Genomic DNA, 14,541 nt, shown 5'->3' on the forward strand with positions numbered 1-14,541 from the left:
ATGTTGAAATTTTTTTTACAAACTGATGATTTATTTATTGCTCTAAAACTCGTAGAGATATGCAAATAAAATTTGGTAGGTTTTAAGAGGCAGTTATTGTACATTTTTTGACATACAATTAATAATTCTATATTCACCATTGGCGTGCATACGGGTATAAACATTTTAGATACATCCCGTATGCACGCCAATGGTGAATATGAAATTCTTAATTGTATGTCAAAAAATGCGCCATAACTACCTCTTAACAACTACCAAATTTCATTTGCATATCGCAACCGGTTTTAGAGCAATAAATAAATCGTCAGTTTGTAAGAAAAAATTCAACATCCCGTATCTCGAAACCGAATAATTTGCGGCCATGCGTTTATAAAGCAAACGGTCATTATTTTTTCATGCAGAATTACCCCTTAAAGTTTGTCGCGCTTATTTAGAAACACCCTGTATTGATGAAGAACATGGTTATTTGTTAACGTGCCTAACTTTTTTATTATCCAACATAAACCAATAAAGCAAAAAAGAAAATGTTACGAAAGCCTAAGGCTACAATCTAGTTTTAATTTCAATATTTTATCTATGCTAAACATTCCACAGGGTGTTCCGAGCTTTGAGGAATAAACTCACTATGAGTGTTAAACTCGGTATACAATGACAATTTACCTATCTAGCAGCAATATTGTTATAGCGATATTGTTAAAGAATAAGGCTATAACATATTAAAAAAATCACTCAAATCGGACAACAGGCTTAGAAAATTCGAGACATCTAACTTGAATAAATCATCGAGTGACCCGCTTTTTATGATCGCAAGTGTATGAAATTACATCCTTCTAATGGAAAAAAATATTTGACGAATTTTCTCAAATTATGGATACCAACATCATTTTCATTTATAACTCTTGTATTTTTAGTTTGACGAAGAAAAGTTATTCTTCATAAAAATCTCTTCTTGGTCTAAGATTTATGATGCAACCATCATGAATCAAATTTTATTAATTTTATACGAGGTATGTAAAAAAATATGAATTTCGAGTAAAGTATCTTTATAGTTCACAACATTTAAATTAGAATGATGTACTTGCACATTAAAACATAATTTTTAATTCTAAACAGTTTTTCGTAATAGCAATTTTCTATATTATGAATTTAAATAGGTATATAAACAAAATTTTCGTTATGATAATGCTCTCGCATTTTCAGCTTGTTTATTATTAATTTTACGAAAAAAAGTTATTCTTCATAAAAAGCTCTGCATGGTCCAAAACCTAAGATTTAACCATCAGATGTCAAATTTTATGAATATTATACGAGGAGTGTCAAAAAATATGAATTTCGCTCAAGAGTAAAGTAGCTTTATTTTTCACAATATTGAAAATTGCTATTATGAAAAGTTGTTTGGAATTAAGAACTATATTCTAATATACAATTACACCCTTCTAATTGAAATTTTTTTTTGAAAAATTATGGAAAACCAACATTATTTTCAGTTTTTTTAATTCTGATAAATCTTTTATTATTAATTTTACGAAAAAAAGTTATTTTTAATAAAAAGTTCTGCATAGCCTGAAACCTAAAATACAACCATCTTATATCAAATTTTATCAATTTTATACGAGGTATGTCAAAAAAGATAAATTTAGATCAAAAGTAAAGTACCTTTATAGTTCAGAATATTTCAATTAGAAGGATGTAATTAAATATTAAAACATAATTTTTAATTCTAAACAGCTTTTCATAATAACAATTTTCGATATTGTGAAAAATAAAGGTATTTTACTCTTGAGCGAAATTCATATTTTTTGACATACCTCCTATAAAATTGATAAAATTTGATATAAGGTGTGTAGTGCAGTCACTAAAGGTTTTTACCTCCGATTTTGTTGAACCTCCATCGATTTTCATGAAAATTGGTAAGCAGTTAGACGATACCTCAAGCAATAAAGGCGACATGATGCCAACTTGCGCTTTTACCCTGGGGGTAGATGCCACCCCTTTTCTGGGGTGAAAATTATTGTATTAAAAATAATACCATAAATCGATAGAGGGACAAATTCTAAGCAAAATTTGTTATATAAAGTTAATAAGATAAATCAATACTTTTTGGGTTAATAAAGATCAAAGATTTTATGTTTTCGTAAAAAAATGCATGTTTTAAAGCTGTTTTTCACGTATAACTCAAAAACTATTAGCTTTTACAAGAAAGTTATTCTTACCAAAGTTGAAGACAATAAAAAACTGAATACACTCTTTGCTCAAAGTACTAAACTAATGTTAATTCAAAGCCGGTTATGGGTAATTGAATGCATATTTTTTTCGATGAGTACTCAAATCTAAGTATTCAAAAAGATAAAGGCAGTTTTTGTTTATATTCGATTCAGAGTTGGACCACCATCTCCATATAGCTATTTCAGTATCCTCATGCCTCCTCAGTGAAGCTATGTAGTCACAACTCTGAAAGGAACATAAACAATCTGCCTATATAAGGGAAACCATCGCGATACAATGATTCCACCTTTTGAGACGCAATCTAGCGACATCTCTAGTATTACGAGGAAAAACAACGAAAAGCCCTAGATACAAAGTTTACTACTTTTTAAACAATTAGAATAATTGAAATAAAAATATAATAAACAATATTTTAAATCTAAGACTTTTCGTTAATAAACTGCTTTCTGACTGCATCCCGTATCTCTGGATTTTACAATATATAATCACAGAGACGACGAAAATAGGGGAAAGCGAATAGAGGACACTTAGGCCACGCATTTACCTTCTCGTCTTCTAAGAAAAGGACCGGTAGACAGTTTCTAAATACTCAAAACTGAGTAAAAATGGAAAAGATAAAGGCAGTTTTTGTTTATATTCGATTCAGAGTTGGACCACCATCTCCATATAGCTATTTCAGCATCCTAAGTATTCAAGCTTAAATAACGGGAAAACGATGCAATTTATAAAATATGCCTGCTAAACACTTATCAAAGTACTTCAGAATACCTAACAAATGAACTTCAGAATAAGTTAATAGCATCAAAATTAAGCAAGATATGATGAAACTGAGAGAAACCTTTCGAATTTTTTAGGAAAAAGTAAAAAGTACTCCATTTCCACAAAAATTAAAATTTATAGTAATCCTTAAAAAAATTTCTTTGTATTAGCATAAGTAATGATTTTAACAATTTTCACCGGTTTAGAATGCATATTTTGAAAAAACATATAATTTAAAAAAATCAGAACTTTTAAAATTATCGTCATTTTCATTTTCTTTTGATAATAACTATAAAAATACTCAATATACGTGAAAAATGGTAAATAACCAAATTTTATTTTTTATATATCAAATATTATACTTTTTTACCATTTCTGTATGGTGAAAAATAAACGAGATAGAAACGTTTAAAGCTTAAATTTTGCTGCGAGAACCATGTAACCGTGGCCATTTAATCTTTGATTTTTAAAAAAGTAAGGTGTGTAAAAGATTAATTTTAAAGCGTTTTAATAGCCTTTGGAATTATCTTTCAAACCGTTTTTAGTTGAACCTGATATCTTAAAAATTAAAGAAGTTATTAAAAAAAACGATACCATTTTTTGGAAAATTTTTTAAAAGATAAAGTTTGAAACATTTTTGGAGCATAAATTTTAACGCTATTAACTTGTCCGGTATCTCATTTGATAGATATTTCTAAGTACTCTCACAAATGTTTTATACGTTTATGTTATAAAATACATCATTTTCCCGTAATTTAAGCTTGAATACTTAGATTTGGGTACTCGCCAAAAAAATATATACATTTAATTACCTATAACTCACTTTTAGTTAACATTAAAAGGTTTTTCTAGTAAAAAATTTATTTAATTTTTTATTAGCTTCAATTTTGGTAAAAATAACTTTTTTGTTAAAACTTATAATTTTTGAGTTATTTATGAAAAATCGGTTAAAAACATGCATTTTTCTCACGAAAAATTAAAAGTTTTGATCTTTAATAACTCAAAAAGTTTTGATTTATTTTAATAACTTTATATAACAAATTTTGCTTAGAATTTGTCCCCCTATCTAATTATGGGGTTATTTTTAATAAAATAATTTTCATCCCGAGAAGGGGTGGCATCCACCCCCAGGGTAAAAGCGCAAGTTGGCACCATGTCACTTTTGTTTCTTGAGATATCCTCTAACCACTCACCAATTTTCATGCAAATCGAGGGAGGTTGAACGAAATCGGAGGTAATAGCTCATATCCACCTTCAGTGACTCCACTAGTGGTTATATTTTAGGTTTTAGACAATGAAGAACACTTTATAAAGAATAACTTTTTTCGTAAAATTAGTAATAAAAGACTTATTTTAATTGAAATAACTGAATATAATGTTGGTTATCCATAAAAATTTAAAAAATTTTAAATTAGAAGAATGTAGTTGCATACTAGAATATAGTTCTTAATTCCAAACAACTTTCCTTAATAGCAATTTTCAATATTGTGAAAAATAAAGCTACTTTACTCTTGAGCGAAATTCATATTTTTTGACACTCCTCGTATAATATTCATAAAATTTTATATCTGATGGTTGAGTTTTAGATTTTGACTATCCAGAGCATTTTATTAAGAATAAATTTTTTTCGTAAAATTAATAATAAAAAAGTTTTCCATATGGATACAACATACAGGGAGATATTGTATAAAACGAAGTTAAAAATAAAAAATCATAAAAATGTACATAGGACAATTAAAAACCAAAAAGGTGTGGCAAAACTAATATTTACAGAAAGGGAAAATTTAAACAAAATAAATTTATAAAAATAAATTTAAGCAGTCTACTACATCGACAAGCGAAGTCGTGGAAGACCACCTACCAGATGGACCGACGACATTAAAAGAATGGCGACAAACTGGATTGCAGCTACGCAGGACAGAGAAGGGTGGAGACATCTTGAGGAGGCCTATGTACGACAGTGGATAAGTTTGGCTGTGTGATGATGATGATGACTACATCGATTATATCTGGATTATACCGAATAACGAAAAGAGAAAAAATGAGATTGATCAAGAGAGAAAAAATTAGATTGATCAAGAAAAAAATGAGATTGATCAAGATTGATCAAGAGAAAAAATGAGATTGATCAAGAAGATCAAGAGATCAGAAAATACCTTGATCAAGAGAAAAAATGAGATTGATAATATAAATAAAACTGGCAATATACATAACTTCAAATTGAACAACAAAACCTAAGAACAAAAACTGAAAATTTACCGTCCATTGAAAGATCCCTTAATAGGAAGAAATGATCTAGCTTTATAGCCAAGTCATCAATATCTTTATCTTCTACTATGTCTAGCTCAAAGTTGTCTTCCGTTTTCAGATTTGGTACGGTTTTTACTAAAAATTTAGTTCCTCCATTTTCTCCAATTAAAATGGTTTCCACGGGACCTTTTTCACCTAAAAATATAAAAATTATAATATTTATATTGGACCAGGGCGCATCTGTAAAAATATTAGTACATTTGGACGTTGAGAGGTGACTCAAATTTTTTTGCAGAAATGGCTTGAAAATAACTCAAATAATAATATTTGAGTTATCCTCCCTCTCAAAAAGGTCCGGAACATTGTTTAAATACTTAAAATGTCAAAAAATGAAGGAAAAATTCGATTTTTTTCTTGGTTTTTTGATTATAACTTTAAAAGTATTCATTTCCGAGAAAAGTTGTACTGATATAAAAGTTGCATAATTAAATTTCCTACAACATAGAATTGGTTATAAATTTAAAAAATAGTCACCCTTGTTGCAAAATAGCAATAATTGCGAAAATAACCATACAAAAACAAGTATTCGAACTTTACGTTCTTCAAAGATTTATGCTACACTTAGGACGTTCATATTTCACCCAGAAAAACTTTATGATACAGTAAAACAATACTGTAAATTTCATTAAGATTGGTTTAACAGATTTTGCAAAATAAATTTTGCAATCCAGCTTTCGCAAAAAAAATTCATTTTTTCAAAATGTCACAGGACTGAAAATAAGACAGATACCAGGTTGAAATTTCTTTTGCATATAGAAGTATACTGTAACTTTCATTTGCAATTTGCAAAATTAAAATCGATTAACCACCACGCCGTCAGGAATTCTTTTAAATAAACATTAATTATTGGTGCTACGCGCAGGACAACTGATAGTTTGCTTTGATTGGGCATTCTAATGACCTTTGATAAATATTGATACATTTTAATTTTTATTACATTTCGACATAAATAAATAAATTTGTTTATTACAAAATAAAAACACATACTCTATCTTTTGAAATAACACTTTTTGTAGCAAAAACTTTCTTTGTTCATATATTCTAACTTAGAGAATAAAAGTTTATTATTTTTAGACATATGCAATTGTTTAAACAATATTTCACAAACAATAATAAAATTAGTTTGATTTTTGTGGAATTACAATATTAAAATACAACAAAATATAGAGTAAGAAAATAATATATTAGATAAAGATTGGAAGAAATTTTGGTGGAAATCAACTTGTGTGAATCGAACACCGCTGTCCTGCACGTAGCACCAAAAATTAATGTTCATTTAAAAAATTTTCTGACGCCGTGGTAACTCATCGATTTTAATTTTGCGAATTGCAAATGAAAGGTACAGTACACCTCTATAAGCAAAAAAAATTCAACTTGCTACCTGCTTTATTTTCAGTCCTGTGACATTTTGAAAAAATGAATTTTTTTTGCGAAAGCTGGATTGCAAAATTTATTTTGCAAAATCTATTGAACCGATCTTAATGAAATTTACAGTATTGTTTTAATGTATCATAAAGCTTTTCTGGGTAAAATATGAAGGTCCTAAGTATAGCGTAAATGGTTGAAAAACGTAAAATGCCAATACTTGTTTTTGTATGTTTTTTTCGCAATTATGGCTATTTTGCAACAAGTGTGACTATTTTTTAAATTTTTAATCAATTCTATATTGTAGGAAATTTAATTACGCAACTTTTACGTTGGTACAACTTTTCTCAGAAATAAATAGTTTTAAAGTTATATTTAAAAAACCAATAAAAAAATCGAATTTTTCCTTCATATTTTGACATTTTGATTATTTAAACAATGTTCCGGACCATTTTGAGCGGGAGGATAACTCAAATATTATTATTTGAGTTATTTTCAAGCAATTTCTGCAAAAAAATTTAAGTCACCTCTCAACGTCCATCTCAAAACAGATGCGCCCTGGACTATATATGTATAGGCTGACTCAGACTGAAGTCTGAGTTTATTGAGTGTTATTACGATTAACATTGTGAGTTTGTGAGTCATGATTCATAAGAGAATGTACAAGCTTTGTACATTCCCCAAGTATTTCCCAACCATTCCGCGTTCATAAATGCTGTTGGTACGAGAGTAGAGTTGCCCAGGTTTGACTTGAATATTTCAAATTGACTTGAGTGTAACTTGACATTAAGTCAAGCTCAAGTCAATCCTTCTGACAAATAATTCAAGTCAAATCAAACTAGATAATGGTTACAGGTTTGAAATTTCAAACTAGTCAAACTAGTTTGAAAGAGTTTGAAAAATAATTTTTTCTACGAGCGTGCAAAAATGTCTACTTTCGCGCACGCATTTTAGTATACTACTACGCGTGTTACTTTTCCGCACGCGTTTTACTTTTCCGCACGCGTGTTACTTTTCCGCACGCGTTTTACTTTTCCGCACGCGTTTTACTTTTCCGCACGCATGTTAATTTAGATATGTTAATATGGCCTTAAAGTAATTATAATACATGCAATAAACTAATATTTAGATATTATTTACTAATTTATTTCAAATTTATAGTACAGTATTTTTACTACAAAAACGTTATTACGTAGGTCAAAATTTTTGACGTAAGAGAACTGTCAAAACATTAGAATGTGACTTTTCATTATTGCCGTGTTTATAATAAACATAGCAATAATGAAAGGTCACATTCTAATGTTTTGACAGTTCTCTTACGTCAAAAATTTTGACCTACGTAATAACGTTTTTGTAGTAAAAATACTATATTTTTACTACAAAAGCGATATTACGTAGGTCAAAATTTTTGACGTAAGAGAACTGTCAAAACATTAGAATGTAACTTTTCATTATTGCCATGTTTATTATAAACATGACAATAATGAAAAGTCACATTCTAATGTTTTGACAGTTCTCTTACGTCAAAAATTTTGACCTACGTAATATCGCTTTTGTAGTAAAAATACTATATATTATTGTGTTCATGTTTTATTGAAATTAACGCCAGAATTCGATGAACGGAATGGGACGTTTCGATGCCGCCGGTTCATCGCCGGCCGTTTCGATGCCGCCGGTTCATCGCCAGTCCATTTCATCGCCGTCATATCTCGCATTTCCTAGAATTCCTAATTAATACTAAAAATAACTAATAATTGTAACTGTCGAAAATTCGGAAATATATCAGATAGCGATTAATTGACTGGCGATGAATCGGCCGGCATCGGCATCGAACTGGCGGCATCGAAACGGCGGCGATGAAACGTCCTAGACCCTCGATGAAATAAAATAATTTTGACATAATATTCGAAAGTAAAATCAATAGACAATAACAGTGGTTTTGAATCGTCGTCATGGAAACCAAGATCGTCGTCATGCTAACCAATTATGCTGAATCTTTGGTTTTGACAACCTTGTCAAAGAATTAATTTGTGTATGTATTTTTTTATTAATTAAATTAATTGATTAAGATTTGGTCATTTTTTAAAGACTCGTAGAAAAAATATTGTTCCTAACGCTTGCAGAAAGTCTCTTTTCGCACTCGACTGCGGTCGCGTGCGGGAAAGTATGACTTTCTGCACTTGTTAGGAAAATAACTATATCTACAGTATTTCTCATGATCATCTTTCAGTGCGTCACAGTTTTTAGATTTCTTTCTAATGCATTAAATTGTATGTGACAGAAAAAAGGCACGTCGGTGATTACATTTCGTCGGTGACATTTTTATAACATTTATTCTGGTTATTCTAGTTGTCGATAGATGGCGCCATATTAAAAAAATATTTTTTTTTTAATTAGATAAGAATATTACAAATATAATCTGTATAATTTATAAGACTATACAAATCAAAGAAAATACCATTTTATAAATGCAAGAAACACTTTTGATTTGTTTTTATTCCAAATTGAAAATAAAATGTGACAACTGTCAGATTTAACTAAAATGTCATGTTAGAATAAATGTCATAAATGTGTATTATCACGGACTTACCCTTTTTCCTATCATTTGTTACGCACTGAAAAATGATCATGAGAAATACTGTAGTAGATATATTTTTTTTCTAGATACAATAGAAATGTAATAATTATTATTATATTTACACTTCACTATGGTATTCATTGTAAATAATACCAGATACAATTATTGTAGATAATACGAGAAAGAATTTTTTATGTAATACGTACTACATTGAGGGCCGGTTGTTCGAACTCTAATCAACAATGATCATTATCAAATATTTAATTACTGTCACCAACTGTCAATGTCAACTTTGTTTGGGTTGCTGAAAACATAATTGATTACAATTATGAAATTACTTAATCAATTATGTTAATAATTGTTATGTTAATTGATTAACTAATCTCATAATTATAATCAATTATGTTTTCAGCAACCCAATAAAAGTTGACATTGACAGTAGTTGGTGACAGTAATTAAATATTTGATAGTGATCATTGTTGATTAGCGTTCGAACAACCGGCCCTTAGAAATGTAATTAGTTTAACTGTAAACAGGATGATTATAAGACATTTAGGGCCGGTTGTTCGAATGCTAATCAAAAATGATCATTATCAAATATTTAATTACTGTCACAACTGTCAATGTCAACTTTGATTTAGTTGCTGAAAACATAATTATTGATTACAATTATAAAATTAGTTAGTTAATTATGTTAATAATTGTTATGTTAATTGATTAACTAATCTCATAATTATAATCAATTATGCTTTCAGCAACCCAACCAAAGTTGACATTGACAGTTGTGACAGTAATTAAATATTTGATAGTGATCATTGTTGATTAGCATTCGAACAACCGGCCCTTAATTTCCATCCCGAAAAAAATTTGCAGCAATCGAAATAATTATCTAATCAAACTAATTATCCCCCTCTGGCCTAGGTACGTAAAATTTCTCCTCCATTTTTATTCTTGATCCAGTATCGCAGCCACAAATGTTGCCTTCTTCCTGAACCTGTTATTCTTTCATCTTTGACCATTAAATCAATCTCAAGGTCTCATAGTTATACCCCTCATTCCTCAGTAAATGTTCCAAATAGCAAACTTGTCATATAAAAAAAATGTAAAAATGTTTGTAAAAATGTCATCCTTATCATCATCAATCAGCCCTTTGCATCCACTGCTGGATATAGGCCTCCCCTATTTCCGTCCACTGGCTTCTGTCCTGGGAGCTTAGAATCGAATTAGTGGTCATTCTTTTCATATCGTCCGTCCATTGGGTGGGTAATCTTCCTCTACGTCTTTTATCGGCTCTTGGTCTCCACTCTAGCAACCTCTTTGTCCATCTGCCATTTGTCAGCCACATGACCGGCCCAGTTCCATTTAAGTTTAGCCACCTTATCTACAACATCTGTGACTCCTGTTCTCAATCGTAGTTCTTCGTTTGTTATATGGTCCCGCAATGACACACCCTGCCTTTCTGTCTTACGTTGAGCAATTACTCAACGTAAAAAATGTAAATGTTTGTAAATGCAGTAAAACCCCTAAAATCCGAACTAATTGGGGGGACAGCCTATTCGGATTCCAAAAATTTCGGATTATCCGAAAGTTAGCCTTCATTGTCGTTAATTTTAAGTCGCAAAACGTTCTCGCAAGAGCGTGGACAATATTTTTGGACTCAAGTTGACTACGAGAAAACCAAAGTCAGTTTATGTTTAACCTTTATAAGCACTGCACTACGTATAAAGTACGTATTTATTTTTAAGAAATTTTAAATGTCAAAGTCCTTCTATTCTCCTACATTGTTCAATATTCTGGTTATACTCTGTATAACAAACATGTTTTAAGTTTTTGTCTTAAATTTTTTAATTTTTTTCACTTTCCGTTGGTTCGGATTTGCCGAACGTTCCGATTGGCGGGGTTCGGATTTGCGGGGTTCTACTGTGCTTGTAAATGTTGGTAAATGCAATGTTTGGAAAAAAATGTAAAAAAAGCAGTAAGTTGGTTTAGCGCATACGAAAAATAAAAAAGAATGCTGATCAATGATCACTATCTGATGATTTTTAATAAGGATGAAACTAGCTAGGGTGCTTATGGCGCTCTGTAAACGAACTGAAATATAATACGTGTCTCTTGTTTACGTTTCACGGCTAAATTCTTTTGTATTAGTTTTACTCCTAAGACTAAGGTTAGACAAGCGATAATTTACGGCGCCGTAAGAGCCGTATAATAATGAAGCGCGAAAAATGGGTCCTATCCTATGTTGCTATGTTGCTGTGCGATATTTTACAGCTCGTCTGGCCATCCACTACTCTCACCGTGGGACCCATTTTAGCGCTTCATTTTACGACTCTTACGATGCCATAAACTATCGCTTGTCTGGCCTTAGCCTAACTGAGTATAGAGACCATGTTTTCGTTGGAATTTTGCCACGTTGAATAGACGGGAAGTGAGGTGCAAATGATAGACTTCCCCTAGTTTTCTTTAATTCAACATTCGTACGGTTTGCACGCAATAAAAACCGCGAAGGCGTAACCACAAACTTGGTCTCATTAAAAGTTCTATTTTCTTCGGAAATAAAATTTTTGAATTGAATTGAAATAAAAAAATCAAACTCGAAATATTAGTCGAAAAAAACGTTCGTTAAAAAAATGGAAAAATCTAACACATTCGTTAAGGCTATGGGTACATAATTCACAAATATTTTACGGCTATCGCTACTTTTTCTGTCTTTACACGGCAAATTACGTGAAGTAAAATTTTCACTGGTATGGAAACTGCAGATGTAAACATTAGGTTGACAGTGACATTGTCATTAGAAAGGTGTAGAGATGGCTATTTCGGTTTTGTTCAGTTTTTGAATGTTCTTGGATAACCTTTACTTGTATAAATGATAGGATTATTTTTACACTAATTATGTATTCAGTGGTTACCATTGTTTATATACTATACAAATAGTCGAAAAAGAAAAAAAGTTTATAAGCGGAAACAGAAGACCAACTTAAGATATGGATACATATCATATCCAACATAATATCAGAAGAAAGTCACAGGCTGTTAAAGTCATTCTTCAGAGTTCCCAAAGCTTCATATACCTGGGCAGAGAGCTAAATACTCAACTAGACCACTGAAAAGAAATCATAAGACGCATTGAAATAGCAAGGTCTGGTTTCATGAACATGCGTAAAATGCTCTGTAACCCCAAGCTATCAGTCACAATAAGATTGAGAACACTAAAGTGTTATGTGTGAATGTGTGGTCTCTATTACTATATGGTTGCGAGACCTGAACATTAAAACAGTATGACGTTAACAAATTAAATTTATTCGAAATGTGGATGAACCGCCGAATGTTAAGAATAAGCTGGGCCAGCAGAACCACGAATGAAAAATTACTGAAAATAATAAACACACGTCCTCATCTGGTCAATACTATCAAAATTAGATAGACGTCATATGTAGGACACATATTGCGCCATAGGGAATTTGAGCAGCTCCAGGTAATATTAAAAGGCAAGATCGAAGGTAAAAGGGGTTAAAGAAGAAAGAAAAAATCTTGGCTCCGAAACATCAGAGATTGCACCCACACAACAGGAAATGACTTAATTCATCAAGCCCAGAATAGAGAGAAATTTGCCACATTGACCGCCAACCTCAATAGAGAAGTCACTTAGTAAAAGGAGCCGAAAATATCATTTTTCTTCGAGAAAAAAAAAGCGTTAAAGCTCTCCGTAAAAAGCGAAGCCTTTAATTATAAAATCTTAAAATCATCTTTATTAAAATATGAAGCCAACATTTACTAATTCACTCAAGAAAATGGGCGGAATGCATAAAACGTAGTAGATGCTATTGCTTCAGCAAATAGTCACTACTTTGTAGCATTTTCTGTTACATAAAAGTAGGTGCGTTTGTTGAGAAGAACTTACTACACAACAGAAGTACCTACTACTGACCAGAAGTATCTACTAATAAGCGTAGCGCCAGCCGTGTCTGCATTACACCAATCGTGATGGAATTAGTTTTCCATGTGCTTGTGATTTGTGAATTCACATTTTTACGTACCTATATTAGTACATGAGTAAAAATTAGTGACTCAGATCCGAAGCGACAAAAGAGTTACGCGAGGATAAAAATGAACAATTGTTATTTGTTAATCTTCTTCACAATTATTAAATTTTATTTGATAAAAGAATGACCCAAAAATTAAGAATCCTCTTCTTAGTTTGTAAATTTTTCTATGACACATTTATAAATGCTGTCATATTGTAACAAAACAATACCGACGCCGAAGATGTCCACCCACCAACTTCACTTAAACTGAAGCAAAATACTACTAAACAAGCACATACTTCAAAAGCGTAGTACATTCTTCTATGTAGGCTGGTAAATAGTAGCAAATACTACGGAGAAAAGCAAATGCTTTTTAAGTGTAGTGAAATCTTCAAAAATGTAGTACGTACTTGAAGCGTACGTACTCAATTATTATTTTTCAAATACACTATCAATACTATTTAATAAACAACTATTAGTCTAATAAAATAAAAAAAAGTCAAAATGTAAATTCGTTCAGGTTAAAACAAATTTTATATCAAAGTTTAGATGGGTACAAAAGATATTTTCAAGAAAGTATTCAAATCATACAAGGGGATCATTGTTTAAATAATTAAAAAGGGGTCATTTTTGCAAAAAAAAAATATTTTTAACTGCTGAGGAAATCCACTTATCGATAAAGGTCTATGGGATTTTTTTCTGCAAAAATGAAGAGAAAATCTTTCACATAAGACTTACTAGATTAAATTTGAACCCTATTTATTTAAATAATTGTATATAAAACTTTAAAAACAAATTTGCAAAAAAATATTTTTAGCGTTTTAAATAAGCACTATAAAATATCTTTTTTTACAGACTAAGTTGCACTATGTTACCAGTATTAAGCAAAAAAAAAATTGGTCAAAAAATATTTAATATTTTTTTAGATATTGAATTTGTTGATTAAATGTTACTATATTTTCAATTGAAAAAACGCGGTTGTTGTCAAAGAAATATTCACCTGCTTAAGATCTCATTATTTTTATTTTTATGTATATTTTCGACAAATGTATTGATAAATTCAAATTTCAATTAAACTCCCCCCTAAAATGGCATTTGAAAATTATTCCAATTTGTTTATAATTTGTTTTTTTAATAACGTCGCGGGGATTAAGTATTTTGAAATGTCGTTTCGATAATTGGGTTCCTGGGAATTTTTTACTAATTAACAAAATATTTTTGTCGTTTTTTCTTCTTCTTTTTTTCTTGGAGATATATTACTACGGGCCCTTTTAG

At 30.5% G+C, this 14,541-nt stretch overlaps 1 protein-coding gene across 2 annotated transcripts in view; it reads right to left on the bottom strand.

Moving 5' to 3' along the window:
- Window positions 1-14,541, bottom strand: part of LOC114340495 (vanin-like protein 3) — a 132,642-nt gene that overhangs the window by 32,826 nt on the left and 85,275 nt on the right. For both annotated transcript variants that reach the window (XM_050657296.1, XM_050657297.1), the window contains one exon: window positions 5,245-5,430. In XM_050657296.1, coding sequence (XP_050513253.1) covers window positions 5,245-5,430 — 186 coding nt within the window. The remainder of the gene's footprint in view (window positions 1-5,244; window positions 5,431-14,541) is intronic.

The sequence above is a fragment of the Diabrotica virgifera genome, chromosome 7 (genome assembly GCF_917563875.1).
Source record: "Diabrotica virgifera virgifera chromosome 7, PGI_DIABVI_V3a".
NCBI classification, from domain to species: Eukaryota; Metazoa; Arthropoda; class Insecta; order Coleoptera; family Chrysomelidae; genus Diabrotica; species Diabrotica virgifera.